Source organism: Argiope bruennichi, chromosome 10 (assembly GCF_947563725.1).
Source record: "Argiope bruennichi chromosome 10, qqArgBrue1.1, whole genome shotgun sequence".
Taxonomy (NCBI): Eukaryota; Metazoa; Arthropoda; class Arachnida; order Araneae; family Araneidae; genus Argiope; species Argiope bruennichi.
Window position 1 is genome coordinate 20,421,356 of NC_079160.1, and position 17,829 is coordinate 20,439,184.

General features: G+C 29.1%; 1 protein-coding gene across 1 annotated transcript in view; it reads left to right on the plus strand.

Annotated features, from left to right (window-relative positions):
- Positions 1–17,829, plus strand: part of LOC129988339 (glycine receptor subunit alpha-2-like) — a 71,985-nt gene that overhangs the window by 25,633 nt on the left and 28,523 nt on the right. The window contains exon 2 of the mRNA XM_056096541.1: positions 15,961–16,075. Coding sequence (XP_055952516.1) covers positions 16,005–16,075 — 71 coding nt within the window. The 5' untranslated portion in view covers positions 15,961–16,004. The remainder of the gene's footprint in view (positions 1–15,960; positions 16,076–17,829) is intronic.

Below are 17,829 nucleotides of genomic sequence, written 5' to 3' on the forward strand. Positions count from 1 at the left end.
TTTTCTGCTAATTGACATTCTGTTGACATTTTAAAAACACAATATGTATTGATGAGAGATCAGAGTTTGAGTGTAAATATCATTACTTGATTATTTTAATAAAATTTTAATAGCACAGGTGCTTTTTTATAATGAGTATTAAAATGCGTTCTATCTTCAAAAACGAAACTTGTTTGACTATAATTTATTAAAATAGTTTTAAGATAGTTAACAAATAATCTTACGTATATTCTTTTTCATTTATGAGGTATATAAAAAGAAATTTTTGCAAGCAGCAAAAAATTCGAAATTAAGATTTTTATGAATCTCCATGTTTCAGACATCTCCGAACCTGAAAAAGACATTTTTGGAGTTATGTCTGTTATTCTGTCTGTCTGTGATCGTTATAACTAAAAATTTCTTTGAGCTAGAAGTATGAAATTTGGCATAGGGTCATTACACCAAATTTGGAGATTTTTTTTTTCAAATTTTGAGCGCAGGAAGTCTATTTGTCCAGGTGAAAGCAATACAGAACTAAATAGATAAAATTTGGTCAATAGTTTTAGCATTTAAAATGCACGTTTGCTTTGAAATTTGAACCAAATCTGTCAAACATGTGACCGTCTGCTAGTCTGTGATTTCTTAATCATGGAAACAAAAGAACTTAACACAGTAACTTAAATAAAAGAAATATGATTCAGTAGGACCAATATATGGAAAATTTGGACTTCAATATTTTTTTTCTCGAAAGTACATTTATTGACTAAGGCAAAATAAAGTATTGGTATTCATGCCATTTAAATCCTTTTGAAAATAAAAGCAAAAAACTAAATTTTATGATGAGCCAGAGAAATTCTTACTGAATAATTCCTTGAGTTATTGCATAAAATATAAAAATATTCTAGAGTGCACATAAAGCTTCATTGTTGTGCGATACTGTTTCCTGTACTCCTATTTTAATAAAACATGTTTGGTACTAGCAGAAAAGATTGTATTAAATTGAAGTCTAATCACTTCCGCTTCAATTTAATGTTGAAATTTCAAGGAAGCTGACAGACAATTATAGAGATGCGTAGTATAATGAACCGAGCTTCGTAAAATTTCTATAATAGCATAAATTATGTGATGGTTAGAAATTGATAAATAAAAATATCTTACTTGAAAATTTCAACAAACATTAGCCCCAGCTAATTCGATGGTTACCAAAGGCGGCAGTAACAAATAAAACATAATATAAAAAAACAAAGCACTATTTTAGTGATAATATTTTTTTTAAATAGGTCTTAAAAAGCACGCTTTTATTAAAGTGAAAAAAAATTCTAATTTTTATTTCATTGCTATAAACAGTATGGAGTCTTAAAATTGATTTTTCTCCAAATCATTATCAGATGGTTTCATAAGTACAGAATAAAAAAAATAAAATTAATCAACTAATTAATAATTGATTAATCAACATCAATTAATTATTCATTATTTAATAATTCAATTAAAAACATAAAAGCAATCGATTTATAAAATTAATCGATTAATTCAATTCTCAAAATATTTAAATGATATTTTATCATCGAGAATGCATAAATCTACAAAATTTTAGAACTCTAGCATATCAAGAAATGAGCAAAAACTGAAGCGTGAAATTCAATCATAGTAAACGCGAAACACGTCAAAATAAAGAAAATTATAAATACAATTAAAGTTATCTCAAAGAGTGTTGGAAGATATTTGATGAAATAATGGGATATCATGTAAAAAATTGCTACACATGTCTAAGACAACCTTCTTCTTAACTATTTAATTAATTTGCTGCGCGTTAGACCTATTTGCTTTTTGGGTTATTTTCACCATTCATTGAAGAATAATTGTTCTTTTACCAATTGGCATTTCTCTTTCTTGCCTGGGGTTTGATCTCCAGATGCATTTGAGCAGAGCATTCTTCAAGAGCTCTTCATTTTTTTGCACTCTTTCGCGGGCATTTTTATCTGTCATAAAGAAAACTTCTGATTATTAATAGAAAATGGGTAAAATAAATATCTTGCCGCTGGCTATCCAGTTAGCGGGAAAAAAAGTACCATTAACTGTTTGTGGCCATTTCTGAGATCTCGCAGCTATCAAAAACGCCGTAAATAAAGCAGCTAGGAATTGATTTACTCTGATGATTATAGCATGTTCAGCAGAACATATAAACTTAAGTGTATGAGGCAATTTACTATATAATATTCGTGAGGGAAAAAAGAGACAAGGCCACCTGAATTTCCTGTTTAAAAAAATAAAAAGAGCGAAACTCAAAGGCATTTTTAGAACAAGCTTTAATTATTCCAAAAACTCAAAATCGTCAAATGATAGATTTGAATTGATTTGCGCGACGTTCGAATTTTGAATTCACAGAATTTCTCATTTTTAAATTTTCTATTAATTTCCAAATAACTTGTATTCGTTCGCATCAACTCCATCGAAACTGAAAGGCCTTAAACGTCTTTTAACGAAACTATGACAGACGCCCGAGATTCCTTGATATCATTTCCCCCCTTTCATTAAATGTGGTTGATTGAAAACTCTTGGCTGGTGTTTTGTTTATTAGAGACGCTCGCTCAGATGGGTTTTGAGAATAGACAGGTTTACTGAGAAGGTTCAAAAATATCCAAGCATAAATTTCTTAATAGTCATCAGCTTTAGGGCTTAGGTTCAAAAGCTCATCAGCTTTTATATTTGTAATATCATAGCTGTTATTTTTTTCAGTCCTCTACTCAATTCCATAATTTTTTTAAAGAAATTATATAAGATTGCTCTGCAAAACTTTCATACTTAAATTGCTAATATATTTCAATATGCTTTGAGAACAACACGAATCCGCCTAATTATTAAATTTGTTGATTGCGCATGCTCATGGGTTTCGCTGCACAGGTGAGAGGGGGCAAAATCTATCCCACATCTGTATGATGTTACGGTATAACTCTAGAATCGTACTCTTCGAATGAGAGGTAAAGGAATAGGGATGTAGACAACATGTTAATAGATTCTATAAGCTTTAGCACAAATAATTTCTTTGTCAAACTTATCTGCCATAATTTGTAAATACTAGATATGCCGGTTAGTAATCCATAATTTCTTCGCATGATGCCGCTGAAAGCAAGGGCAATTTCATGGTTTCAATTATTATATCAGTTTGTAACCCGGAAATAGCTGTCAAAACTCCGTTAATGTGCATTGCGAGTTTGCTGGATTTTGAGTTTCTGAGGTAAATAGGTCGGGTTTCAAACAAAATAAAAGCATGAATGGCACCGGTGTTTTTGTTTTTGTTCAATCAATTGAAAAATGCGATAAAATCTTATGTCATAATTCCCTAACATAAGCTGCGAGAATGCCCGTTAGTTTAAACAATCAAAAGTAATGATTTCTTACCTTCATTTTGGGATCAGAATAAAATTGCTGTATACTATGAGCTTCTAAATGAAATGAAACAAAGAATATAATTTTCTCTCGGCAAGAAATAATGACTTTGAACCTTGTGTTAAATGAAAATTATCCGAAATTGGTTACAAGACATGGAAAAAAGATTCTGCAGGAAGGCAAGGCTTTATTCAACACATCGAAGACGTACGGAACACCATTCTTGCACTTGGTAGGAAACTCTTATCCCATTCGATATACACACCAGACTTGGAGTTTTCAGACTACCACTTGTTATCAATGTCTCACACATTTTACCAGCAATACTCAACAATTACGAAGGAGTAAAAAAAAAGGACTTGTTGACTGGATCTCCTCAAGATGCGAGCAGTTTTTATGTGTAGGTATGCATTATTTGAAGAACAGATGGGCAAAACTTATAGATACCGATGACGCATACTTTGAATAAAACATTTATTACCTTTTTTCCCAAAGCACAATTATTTTCTTTAAATAATACTCTTCAACTTCTTAATAAATTGAATAATTCTTAATAAATTGAAAACTTCTTGATAATTCTTGATAATTCTTAATAAATTGAATAATTCTTAATAAATTGAAAACTTCTTGATAATTCTTAATAAATTGAATAATTCTTAATAAATTGAAAACTTCTTGATAATTCTTAATAAATTGAATAATTCTTAATAAATTGAAAACTTATTAATAAATATTTTGTAATTCTTAAATGTATCTGTTGCATTGAAAATTTCCTAGACATAGCCGTGAGCGCTAGGAAAAAAAAATCCTTCAATTATCTAAAATAATAAAAGCGAAAATATTTAATACTTAGTAATTATTTTTTTATTTAAAATCTATAATATAAAAGAAAACAGTCGCTTGTTGTTATTATCATTATTTCTTTATAAGAATAAAAGGTTTCACTTTTAACAGACATTTCCGATTCAAGCATACTGATGTAAATATTAAAACATTCTAATAAATTGAAAATGGCGGGTTTTTTTTCCTGCAGCGTGAAGTCAAATAATGTAACTATCAAAGGAGGATATTGATTCTAATACAGAAGAAAATACAAACTAATCCCCAGTTCCGAGACGACTAAATAATAAATGAAGAGCTTAATCAATAAATGCAAGATTTAAAATGCAATACAACAAAGAACTACCACATAAAGAGAAATACAAATACACATGGGAAATAGATACATAAGGAGAAGAAATTATTTGAATTGCAAAATAAAACTTCAAGCACAACATAGATAAAATGCAAATATGACTTAAAATATTAAACTGTTTCATAGTTCTAAATCCTATGGGACAGTTATGGACAAGTCTTTCCAAAAATAAAACTAGATTCGGATTAAACGCAACATCTGTATAAGAAAGAAGGGAAAAAAAATATCTAGATAATTAACGATGTCATTCCCCATCAGTAAATTTTCTTCACAAGGTACCTAATTAAAGTTCTTCAGAAAACAAAACATTTTTCCGGCGTCTAATCCATTTATCAAAAGAAAAAATTTTCAGCTCTATTTTTTAAGTGAAAAGTATTTTGTAAGTATTAGAATTTCTTGTTAGGTGTTAATAGGGTTTCTTTAAAGAATTCTTTGGCAACATTCTTTATACTTTCAGTTAAGATAAAACTTAAAAATGTTTAAATAGAAAGAATTTTTTTTTCACTTCGCTACAGTTTCTAATATTGTTGCCATTTTTTTCGTAAAATGGCCAAAAGCTCTCCATTTTTCATTTGCCAATTTCAATTACGTTTTTTTTTTATGTTCCCATGGCAATTAAAATTTTTATTACAAATTTTAGAAAAACTTTTAACACAAATAAAAGCCTTTGTATAATGAATTTTAAGTTTTTCATTACAAATTTTAGAAAACTATGATGCCAAAAACTTATAGCTTTTTATTTCAATTTCATTTTAATGATTCCTTTTTTTAAAAAAATTGGCGCGTTATATTTTCGTACACATGAAATTTTTGTCCAGATTTTTCATACTTTTCTATACATTTTTATGCGTTCCAGATGGTACAGTATTTTAATATTTTCGCAATTTTATTATGAATAAATCATTAATTTTAATTAAATTGTGATACCATATTAGAGTAAAAAATTTGAAGGAAACAATGAAAATTTTCTATAACATTTATAATTATTTTTTGTGAAGGTACAAAAGATAAGTATTAAATATAAAATAAAATATGACGTATGAATAATTAAATTTAAGTTTTCATTAGTGTTGTTATACTTTTATAACTAGTGTTTATAAATTAAAATTTAATTAATTTGAAGTTTCCCTTGCGATAATTAGCGAAAATATTGTTTCTTATTACTAAATTTCGCTAAATTTTAAAAGTTAAATAATTGTCTTTTGAGAATATCAATTTACTTGTAATTGTAAACGTTTCCTGAATGTTGAACAATTTTATATTATATATATTTTATCATTTCAACAAGTATTGATAGATTTCATTATTGCACTGAAATTCAAGTCGTTTTCCATGTCAAAAAAATTCAAACTGTCTTTAATCCAGTATTAAATTGCTTTATTTTCTTTCGTTGTTGAAATTTAACGAAAGGTTTTGTTCAGTGTCGTGTAGTTTACATGAGGAATACGAGAGTCTAGAGTCTGTGAAAGAAGGAAAATAGATGGTCCAGTCAGATCTGTTTTTAACATTTGGATTGTTTGTGTTTTTAAAGAACAGAACAAATCTAGACTATAAAAAATAGTTTGTTGACGGAATGCTTTAAAATAGTTTTTGACGAAATAATGAATATAATATTATGTAAATGAAATTTTAAAGGAACTCAAATACAACCAGTTTTACCGACGAACCAGTTGGTTCCAAAAAGCAGAGAATGAAAAATAGAAAAAAAAAAATCATGAGAATTTAAAAAGTATAATGGATAAATCTCTAAGACATAGCAAAAAAAATTTTAATCAAAACAAAATCGTAAAAGTATGATGTGATGATGGAAATTTATCAAAATATATGAAAGTTTATTCACTTTCGTATTTTTCTATATTCCTTAATTTTGATTAATTATATAGGGATTTGTTTATTTAAAATATTTAGTGTGACAATTTTTTATATTATTTTTTCATTGCTTGACGTTTACTATTTTATTTTGATCTATATATGTATTATAAAATGGTTTTAGTTTATTAAATAGAATTCAATTAAAATTTTTTAAAAGCGCCAAAACGTGCATTTATATCCGCCACAATTAACAGCTCTAAATCAAATGATTTTCTGTAAAGCTCCAACACACGTATTTGTGCAGGTTGAGGGTTCGAACTCGCAACGTTAGGGTTCATATCCGAATAACAAAGCCACTAGAAAAAAGTGTACACTCCTTTCCGGAGCTTGTTATCTGCCTTATGAAGTTACTACCACACTACTCCCCCACCAGCGAGTCGGCGGAGTTTAGTGTGGTGGTAACTTCATAAGCCAGATAACAAGCTCCGGAAAGGAGTGTACACTTTTTTCTAGTGGCTTTGTTACTCGGATATGAACCCTAACGTTGCGAGTTCGAACCTTCAAACGTGCACACATTCATCTTTATTGTTAGTAAAAATATTGCTTTAACCTGAGATTTATTTTCTATCTCTGTATTTAATTAACTTTACATTTAATCACTCAAATTTTAACTTTAAAAGAATCTTAAATAATATAAGATATTAATTCATTTGTACGTATTCAAAAACTATACTTATTATTTTTTTTCACATTAAAGTGGGATATTTTATTTTTCTGTTTTTTCAAGTGATGAAGTCCATACACGTCACATTCATATGACAAAATGAATTGCGCTTAACATTAAACATCTAAATTAAGGCTGTCTTACACTTTTTTTTATTGAATGGTGAACAAGACATTCGGAAATATACATCACATGACAAAAGCTGATTTCAAAATTCATTATTTAAAGAAAAATTACCATTCTAGATATACAATTCATCTGTTTTGAGTAAACCAAAAAAATTGAAATACTGCTGTATTTATAGTAGCATTTGTATGATATATATTTGTCACATATAAGTGAAAATCTGGCCCATTTATAGATCACACATGCCAGTTTTTGAATTTGCCAAAACATGAAAATTACAAATGTATTTTGCAGTATGTTTACAAATCTTGTCACTTACATGCAAACTGACATATATAAAATAAGATTCATTGTGTCATAAGTCATTGCCTACACTTTTGAAATAAATAATGTTGAAAAACATTTTATGAATGTGCATTCAGTTTTAAAATTTGTATTTCAAACAGTGAGAAACATTAGGAGTTGTAAAGATTTAGAACAAAAAAATAAGTGAAGAGCTAATAAATTTTGATACAAAGTCTACTGAACGTGTGGCGGCATTAGTTATTTGTCTAACATTTTGGCGAGAAATCTTGGCACTGTTGAACGAAATCTTGACTCTTTCTAGTTGTTAGTTGGTATTTTTCATTTGCTACTTAACTCAAGGAAAGGATTAATATCGCATGATTCATTGATCATATTTTTTTTGCATTTTTATCGGACATTTTGTATGTTTTATTAGAATATTAGAGCATTCTAAAATGATTATTTCTTTTTTTGAAACTATACATTGAATGAATTGCTTAGCTCAGATCTCAAGATTCTTAACAACTTTTTACCTTGGTTTTTGGCTATTGATATGATTTTCAAAAATATTAATATTTGTAGGAATCCAAAAATTGTAGGTAATATTTAAAATCATCATTGTTTTAGACACTAATATATTATCCTTTTAATCTTTTTGGGATATATTAATAATATATAAAAGTAAAAAAATGGAAACCAGTTTACTATTAAATTATTAATAAAGTACTCCCGTTAAGATCTCATGCAGCATACAATCAATTTTGACGTCCACTATTTCCTTTCATAGATTGTGGATTCAGGCAGTTAATCACAATATTTGACTGTAAACTGCATGATTAGGATAGTATGGCTGGAAAAGGAAACCCACCATTTTTTTTATTTAACTGTATACTTTGTTATTTACATAATATTTCTAATATTCGTCATTTAAAATTCAAATGAAATCTTTACTTAATTTATCTTTTTATAAAGGGATCAATTATAAGATTTATTGCGGTAACATAGGAGAAAGTGTCATACCTTTGATCGATATGCAATACTCATATTTTTTTTGTTTTATTTATATGTTCATAATTCTGTTGCGAGTTTTGACCTTAACTCTGCTTGATTTTGCATTCATAATATACTTTAAAAGTCCAAAAATTTCAATTTTAACATTCTTAACTCTACATTTTTTTTAGAGTAAATCGAGAAAACAGTACTTTCTTATACTATCTATGGGGAAAAACAGTGGCAGAGTTTCTTCACTATATTGATTTCAAAAACATTTTTTTTTAAAGCTTCTATCTCTTAAATAATTGCTAATTTTCGCCTGCTTTCGAACATTCTCTATTTCGATAAATATTTCAGATCAAATCTTTGACAGAGTCAACAACCGAACCATTTTGGCCAGTTTCTATCGCCAACTTAACAGTTCCGCCTCTTTGAAGTATAGTTAATCAGTATGCTCTAATATTCTAATGCAAGTGCAATTTAAAACAATATTTTCATTTACTTTTATTTATAGTATTTTAATTACTATTTTTGTTATATGCATGTATGCATGTTTTTGTTACAAGATGTAATTCATAAAAGTTCGTTGTCATTAACCTTATTAATATTAGCCGACAGCAGCGAACATATAAATGATATTAATAATTCTTGTCGACGAATTTTGATGAAATAATCTGCACAAAAAGTTTAATTTAAGCTTGTTTAATAATGATAGAGTATTGATTGGCTAGATATGCTTTAAAAATGGCGAAACTAATGGGAAAATTATTCCAGCTGTAGAGGTAGGAGTCTATCTATACAGCCGGAAAAAGACAGACTACCCTTTATCATGTATTTAGGGATCAATAACTTTCATATGAAATAAAAATTATCGAAATCAGTTCAATGCTTGCGATTGAAGAATTGATTTTATCAATTATTTTATATGCATAGATGACATACAAATATCCAGCAGATCAATGTAAATAATGCTTTAATTAATAGGAATAGTAATAAATACTATTCCTATATTTAGGAATAAAATTCATTATAGGATTAATATTTAAATATGGCAGAGTATTTCAATAATAATTCAAAGCATCATATTTTGTATTTTTGTAGAGAAAATACGTGTGTAGAATTTTTGATCGAACAACCCAAAGCACAGTTTCCCTTCTAAGCTTAAATATTGATGCTTGTAATCTTTCTTCGAATTTGCTCTCAAGTCTATCCAAAATATAAATAGAAAAGTCTGAGACATCACATGTAGGTGTAGTCTAACTTTTAATCATGTTAAGTACCAAATTGCCATGTTTACTTTATTTATTCATGACCAAGAAAGGGTAGTCATGTGAGCTTTACATTTAACAAGATTAAGAGTCCAGACAGCTGCTCTACTGAATAAAGCTGAATAAAGTAGCAAGAATTAAATTTTTAGGAAAAGCATGTTGCTATAAAAAACAACATTAATTACAGGATTGCAGAAGTAAATTATTTCGCTAAGATTTTAGCTTTTCTTACCATCTCTACTTAAAGATCATGCTTACATCATATCTATAAAATATGGATATTTACAATATTTTTAATAAGCATCTTAAAATTGTTAGATTTCAACTCTTCACGATTTTACATTATTTTCATGTCATAAAATGAATTTCTAAGTATTTTTTATTATTATTTTAGATATTTTATATGGTATATTGATTGCTCAAAACATCTTTTTTTTAAAAATAAATGTTTACTGTTGTCATTCACACCATTATTTTAATTAGATGAAATCCTACTCTGTGATCTCCCAACTAAGCAACGTTCACACAAAGCCAACTATTGCGCGCGATGAAAGACCACACCTACTTCAGGAACATCACGTGACCCCAACAAAACAATGGCAAATGTTTGTCTCAGACAAAGATTTGCCATTGTTCCATTGGGGTCACATGATCTTCCTGAAGTAGGCGGGACCTTCGATTGCGCGCAATAGTTGACCTCGTGTGAGCCCTGCTTCATAAAAAAAGAATCATTAATCTATTATAACCAATTTATTAACTCAACTCTGAACTGAGAACACAGTGACTGACAAATGTTCTGCTTTTATACTAGCAGGGAAAGTTCCAGAATACTTTTCTGGAGACAGTAAGAAAAGTCCAGAACATTTGTCTGGTAAACTAAAGAAAAGACCAGAATCTTCTGGGACATGAAATAAAAGGAAACATAAAATCAAGGAATTATATATTTACACAAACTGTGAATCGCATTGTCTCTAGCGGGATTCGAACTTACAATCTCTTCATTATGAGATCAGTGCTATCGCCATTCGGCCATGGAGAGTCGACTGCCTCTTTTCAATGCGGCAATATAGTCAATGTATATCGCAGATATGAATCAATTGTTGCCAATGGCCACCAAAATATTAAAGGCTTAAGCAGCGTTCATACGATGCCAACTACTGTGCGCAATACAAGGTCACGCCTACTTCAAGAAGATCACGTGACTAATGGGACAATGGCAATAGTTGTCTCACCGGAGCAGCTATCAGCCATCGTCCCACCCTGAGATAGACGGGACAGTATATTGGGCGCAATAGTTGGCCTCGTGTGAGCGCTGCTTTACAGCTACAACCAAATCTGGTGTTTGTGCAATAAAGATATTTTTAAAAATTAATAAATCATTTTCAAAAAAATTTTAATTTATATTTTGATTATGCTTTTTAATTTAATTACTTTTAAAAAAATTGCTTAGATTCAATTTGAATTTCACTTAAATATCATTTCCTTTTATATTGACTTAATCGTTCGAAGTGATGGCCTTTTTGGTCCAAACAGATTCTTCGGCGAAATAGTCTACATTTGCTGTATCATAATATTCTACGTCAAATCCATGTTATGAATATGCATGTCTAAAAAATTGCATATATAATTATTGAATTTATATTAGTATATAAAGTATTTTTTTTTATGAACATGTATATGTAAACCATGTAATCGATATTTTTTAGAACTTTCCTGTCAATTGATGAGTCCTCTGTATTCTGTAGCGAGTAGGCCTCATGGTGGGTACCATCAAACGAATGGAATGTTAGAAGATGAATTTCGAAAAAGAATCTGAGTTGCAATCTTAAAAAGCAACTTTTAACGTTTGCAGATCAAAATGTAATATTTCTCTGTCACGAAAAGATGTTTTGCCATAAATCATCAGTCCTCTAAAATGTTTTTAAAAGCCATATGCAATCGAAAAAATGTTTGCACAGCTTTCAGAAGTTGATTAATGCCTTTTACATTGTTCATAAATGTTTCAGAACTCTCTAATAAATCAAATCATTTAATTTTCACCGAATGCAAGAAACCTCTTCAGTCATGCACCCGAAAGCGCAGAATAATTTGTCTTCATTTCAGAGTGCGGAACTTGCTTGGGCAAATTTTTAAAGTTGGTGTTTTCAAGCAGTTACAGTAGTTTATCTGTTGGCACGTTGTGCAGTCTTTCATAAGTCATACGCGCACCAACAACTACTCCAGCACTTTTAAACTGTTTTAAATGCAGATTTTTGAAAAAGATCGATAGTCTTCGTTTAAATCGGTAAAAATTTCTTTTAACAATCTCTGTTAGAAAATAGCATGAAATCAGTTTTCAAAATTTGCTACATTTTCACAAATTGTATCAGTTAGTGGATTTTGTTATTATATATACTGCGTTCTGCAAAGATAAAATATTTTTATGTCTAATATTTAATGTAAAAATTAAATTTGAATAAACTATTATGCAAAATTCTCATATCTCTGAAACGTTTTAAAAAATTAAAACGAGAATATCAAATGAACAGATGATTTTTAAAAAAACATTGCCGATAGCTAATTTTCCATATTTATAAACCAAAATAGGGATAAAATTGGTTATCTACAATTCTCGGCAGCTGTTTTTGATTAAATTTCAATAATCTAGTCTTTGTTTCGCTTTTGTTTCAAAATTTGTTTAATGTGAGTTGGCAACAATTATTCTCTATTCTTTTTCTTAAACAGTAAAAAAATTGTTACTAATATTGTCTACTTTGTCTTATAAGACCAATAAGAAACGTTGCCAAAAAAATTTAAAAAAATAAAAAATAGAAATAGAAAACGGTAGAATAATTCAAAGTCTTACTATTGTCCAAAATCGAAATAATACCTTTGCGAAAGCGTATGAATAAATTTCATTATCTCAGAATCGTCTGCATTTATTCAATCATTAATTAAATTTTGAGAAATTCATAAAAATTTATGAAAAGGAATTAAACCATTAAAAAGGTAAAATTTTGAATTTTAAGATGATATTTCTTGTGGGATTATTTACGCTGAAATTACGAAAGATCTGAAAAATTTTGATTAACTTTTAGTCAATTAAATATTTAATTAGCTTTTACTCTGCGATGAGCTGAAAATATTCTTTCTCTTAATAGTTGATGTGAAAAGTCTGATTGGATTCCATTCGTTGTTTAGAAGAAAATGTGGATGATACATATAACACTGCAGTGACTTTTATTTAAATTAAAAATTAAATTAGAAGTTTTAAAAATCTCATTCAAAAGTAAGAATTAAAGTCATTTTTACATAATAAACTTTAAATACACCATAAAAATTTTATGTAGAATTTTGTTGCTCATTTTCAGAAAAGATAAAAGGCAGGGCCAGATTTCTCCTATAAGTGCTTTTAGATAGTAACATTTTAAGATACTCTTTTTCCCAGTTTTTAAAACTATATATTTTTAATGAGTTTAAATAAATATTTAAATAAGCAGTTTTAAATAAATATTTTGTTAAACTAAAATAAACATTTAATTCCAGGTTGCATCCAAAACAATCAATTTCGATATCGTGAAACATTTTCAAAGAATTTAAACGTTCTAAATGCAAAATTTGATAGAATAGTTGACATGCGAGTTAACTGCTAACTGCGGAAAAATTAGACAGCAACAATAATAAAAATCTAGTAGGCATGCATAAAATCATGAAGGAAAATACATAAGAATAAATATTTAAAATTTAAACAGGACTTAATTTTAATGAGTTCGAGAGTATAATTTTTTATAAATCAGATGAAAGTCCCATAATTATACAACCCTGATATTATCTCAGTACCTTGCTCCCCTCTTCCAAAAATTTCTCACCTCCTATCTGACAATTCGGTCGAAGCAAAAGGATATGGTGTTGCAGCACAATGTCAGAAATAATGAAGTTAGTTTATATTAATCTGATAACAGAAATTAAACTTGTCATCGCACTGTAACTGAATGAGAACTGACTCCATTGCAATGGCTTTATCATTGAATCGTTCTATTATATCGGCTACCGAAACTAATTCAAGTGATAGTGAAGATCATAAGATCGCGATCTGAAACGATAAAACCTCTTTAAATACCGTTGGCCAAACCATCGGTACAAAAGAGTAGCACTTTAAAACAAATTATATCTGAACACATCTTTTCTGGGGAAAAATAAATGTTTAAAAGGCAAAAGTTGAGAGTCGTTTCCATTATTGGGTTTGAAATTAGAGTACTTTTCGAAAATTTAATCTGTAATCAAATATTTTTCCATCATTAGATCACATTACAAAAACATACAATTTAAAAAAAAAATCATATACAATGAAAAGATGCGAATGTAAATGAAGATTAGTGACAAATTATTAATGTTTAAAGATTTCTAACAAGTTATCAATTCTTATCAAAAGGCACACAAAAGTAATAAAACTGAAAAATTCACCATTTATTCGTGAAATTTCAGATTTTTCTGTCTTTTTACAAGCACCCCCACCCCTTAAATATGAAATTAATTAAATAATGTAGAGGTTTCAGCCTCTTTATAACTTTATTATGAAGCACGTGAAAATAGACGAGTTTCAGGAAAAGTTAATTATTTTCTACGTTCCACATTTCATAAGACGACGAAACATGAACACGAAAATACACGACATTCACTTAGAATACAATCTAATAATGAGCCCCAAGAAGGATCATGGGAAATATACGTTGATGTTAATAAGGTAACGCCATCTGTTGTATCAAAAGAGAAGATTGTAGAGTTATGTAACCGCTACAACTGTAGAATAAGAATGTGCAACTGGGCAGCATTTCATCGCTACATCTGAAGCATTTTGAGAATAAATTATGTAATCTTCTGGAACTCCTGACGCAAGACTTAACAAAAGACGTGGGAAACAATTGAAATATATGCAAGATATGTCAGAATATAAATTCATATTTTGAGATGATGAGACAAATTTTCTTCATACACGATCTATTTAAATCAATTAAGTCATTAATAGAAATGGTTTGTATGCTTAACAGCATCATAATGCAAAATTTATTGAATTTCAAGTTCGGTAAAAAGAATATGCACCATTATAATATTTATCTAATTATTAAATTTATTTATAAATTTTCAATATTTTTTTGCAGGCCTTATAGATTTTAATGCAAAATATCTAAATAACCAGATTTTTATGTCATTTAATCACATTTGATGCTTTCGACAAATTGAAGTTTTAATAAATTGGCATTGATGTCGTATTTCACTTTTAAAATTGGTATCTACAGAAACAATAGGATAATGGCCTTTCATTCTATCAATTATATTTACATAATATTGATCTAATTTGTTGTTCCGCTTTTTATTACGCATTGCATAAAATTTGAATAGAAAGTTGGTGATTATAAAAAAGATGCATGGATTTCTAGCAATTTTTTTCATGCAAGCAGTCTATCGTATTATTTCTCTACAGATGTGCAGAAAGAAGCGGAAATCTCTATTTATAATTAGTTTGATTTACCGTTTTAATAAAAAATTTTGATTGACCCCATAGAATGCGAGCACCTCAAGTACGTGAATGAGTAGCTGTCAGTCGAATGGTCCTACGTCTTTGGTGGGTCTGGTAATGGTATGGGGATCGAATTATGTCCACTCTAACAACAGAGTGTGCGATGATGGTCTTTCAGAACTCCAACATGAAAATATATAAGATCTTAAAATATATGAAAGTTATATGAAAAATATGTGAAGGTTATTTCTTTAGGAAATTTTTCTTACGTATATTTATCTATAGCCAGATATTCCTCCCTATCATAAAATACAGAATGGAGACAAAGCATTATTTTTATAAATTTTCATACCTGTCATTTGAGAATAGCATACAAAGACAAATTTCAATTCAAAGGAAATCACTTGATCATGGATTTTACTTTATGATAGATTTTTAAAATTGTGATATATAAGTTACCCAAGAGGAAATCGAATTCATTCTTGATGTTAAGTGTCCATTAAAATTTATATTATCTCATGATCACGAGTTTGTATTACATGGAATCACTTTGTTCTCAAACTATTTTTTGGCTAAAATTCATTTCAGTGTATGAATCGAAAAACTTGTTTTATCGATTCCTGTTCTGTTTAGATTGCGCTGAATTTTGACTTAAATTTTCTGTATGTACATATTTCTCTTTGCCATTCTATAGGTAAATGATCACAGAATCTGAAGGAGAACTATTTAGATGCCAACATGCGATTCGAGTGCAACCAGTTTTCCTTCATCTGGCTTGCTCAGTCTTTTATGTTTCTAGAAGTTTCATCGTAAGTAAATTTTTCTCTTACTCTTTTCACCCGAAACCAGTGGAAATAGTCTCCCCAAATCTTTCTCGTATATTCTCTAATACACTTTTCATGCCAGACAACGCCTTACATGGCATTAGCGTAAAGCAGTAACGAAATATTAACTTTTGAAGTGAATTTAGCATTTTTGCTGAACGAATCTACCAAGTTATCCTTGGCGAAATTTTTGGCGATTAAACCCTGGCTGGCTGGCTGGCTGGTTTGTTGGTTGGTTTTTGGTTTTTCTGGCGCAAAAGCCAATTTTGGCCATGCTGCGCCAAGCAAATGGTAAGAAGACAGGGCAGACAATAAAAGCACACATATTAAAATATAAATCGAAAGGTATCCAAATACAAATGCAGAAAATAAATGTACAAGTATGTTAATAATTCTGAATGAAACACTAATGCGATAAAAACACTACAATAAAACGATGTAAATAGTCAAGCATGAGCAATTAAACCCTGGCGTGCGTTAATAGTTTCCAAAAATCTAATTTTTGTTTTAGGCATGTTTTTATCAATAGGCACAGCATTTGACAGTTGTCCTCACTACAAATGTTAAATTAAGTACCAAAATTTTATCTATCTAGCTCTGTTCATTTAATAATTATTAAATTAACTTATGTTCGAACAGCCTCTAGTAGACTAGACTTCCTCTAGTAGATGGACTTTGATTAAAATTTGATAGAAATTTACAAATTTGGTGTAAAGATGGTATACCAAATTTCACCCATCTAGATCAAAGCATATATGAGTTATTTTTATCACAGACAGACAGATTGACATTTTTTAAAAATGTGTTTTTTTCGAGCTCAAAGGAGGTCTGAAACGTGGAGACTCTTCGAAATCTCGAGTTAGTATTTTTTGACAAATATTAAACTTTATACTACGTATACGAGAAAGTAAAAAAAGAAAAATGAAAAGAGGCTGAATTGAACTTTTTTTTTTTATTTCTTTAAATCTTTAGAATAAAAATTTGCGATATTTCCTTTCTAGTTTCTCGAAGTAAAAATTTAAGTATCTCTGTATAAAATGTACCGATTAAATACCTAAATTCACTTTTAAATTGTTTAGGTCGTTTAATTAACGGGATTTCGCTGCAAAAATTATTCCTTCATCTAGTTTATTAACAAACAGAGATAACTCAAAAATCCTCTTTTTAAAATAGGAGATAATTCGAAATCAGAAGAGAAACGTCAAAAATCGTGAAACTCTGTTAGTTGAAATTTTCCATGATTACAATACATTCGATTTATACTCTTACATTAAAAAAAATTAATCTTTTTCAAGAATTAGAGAAGAAAAAAAACAACGTAAACAAAATCATAAGGTTGTCATGAAATGCTTCATTTGTACCACAGTTAAATATTTGCATTTATCATTGGAAAGGAGTTGTATTTATATGTATGTAGTACATGTAAGTGGTTACTGAACGCGCATCAATGCTGCGAAAGTGCTTCAAATGTCTGGTATGAATACTGCCCATTTGAAGTAACATATGACCACTGAACACGCATTAATGGTAGTGAACATGCTTCAAATTGTCTGGTGTGTAATGGACTAGCGCACGAATATTATCAAATTGACCATACGAATCTACATATATGAATTCCATCGTATTTGGTTTTCAGATTTTATCATCATGTCGTCGTTTACAAAAAAATTATAGTCATTTGTAATAATTGCAGTTGTTTTGAATAACCGAGTATATTTATAAAAACTGTGGTTTCGCAA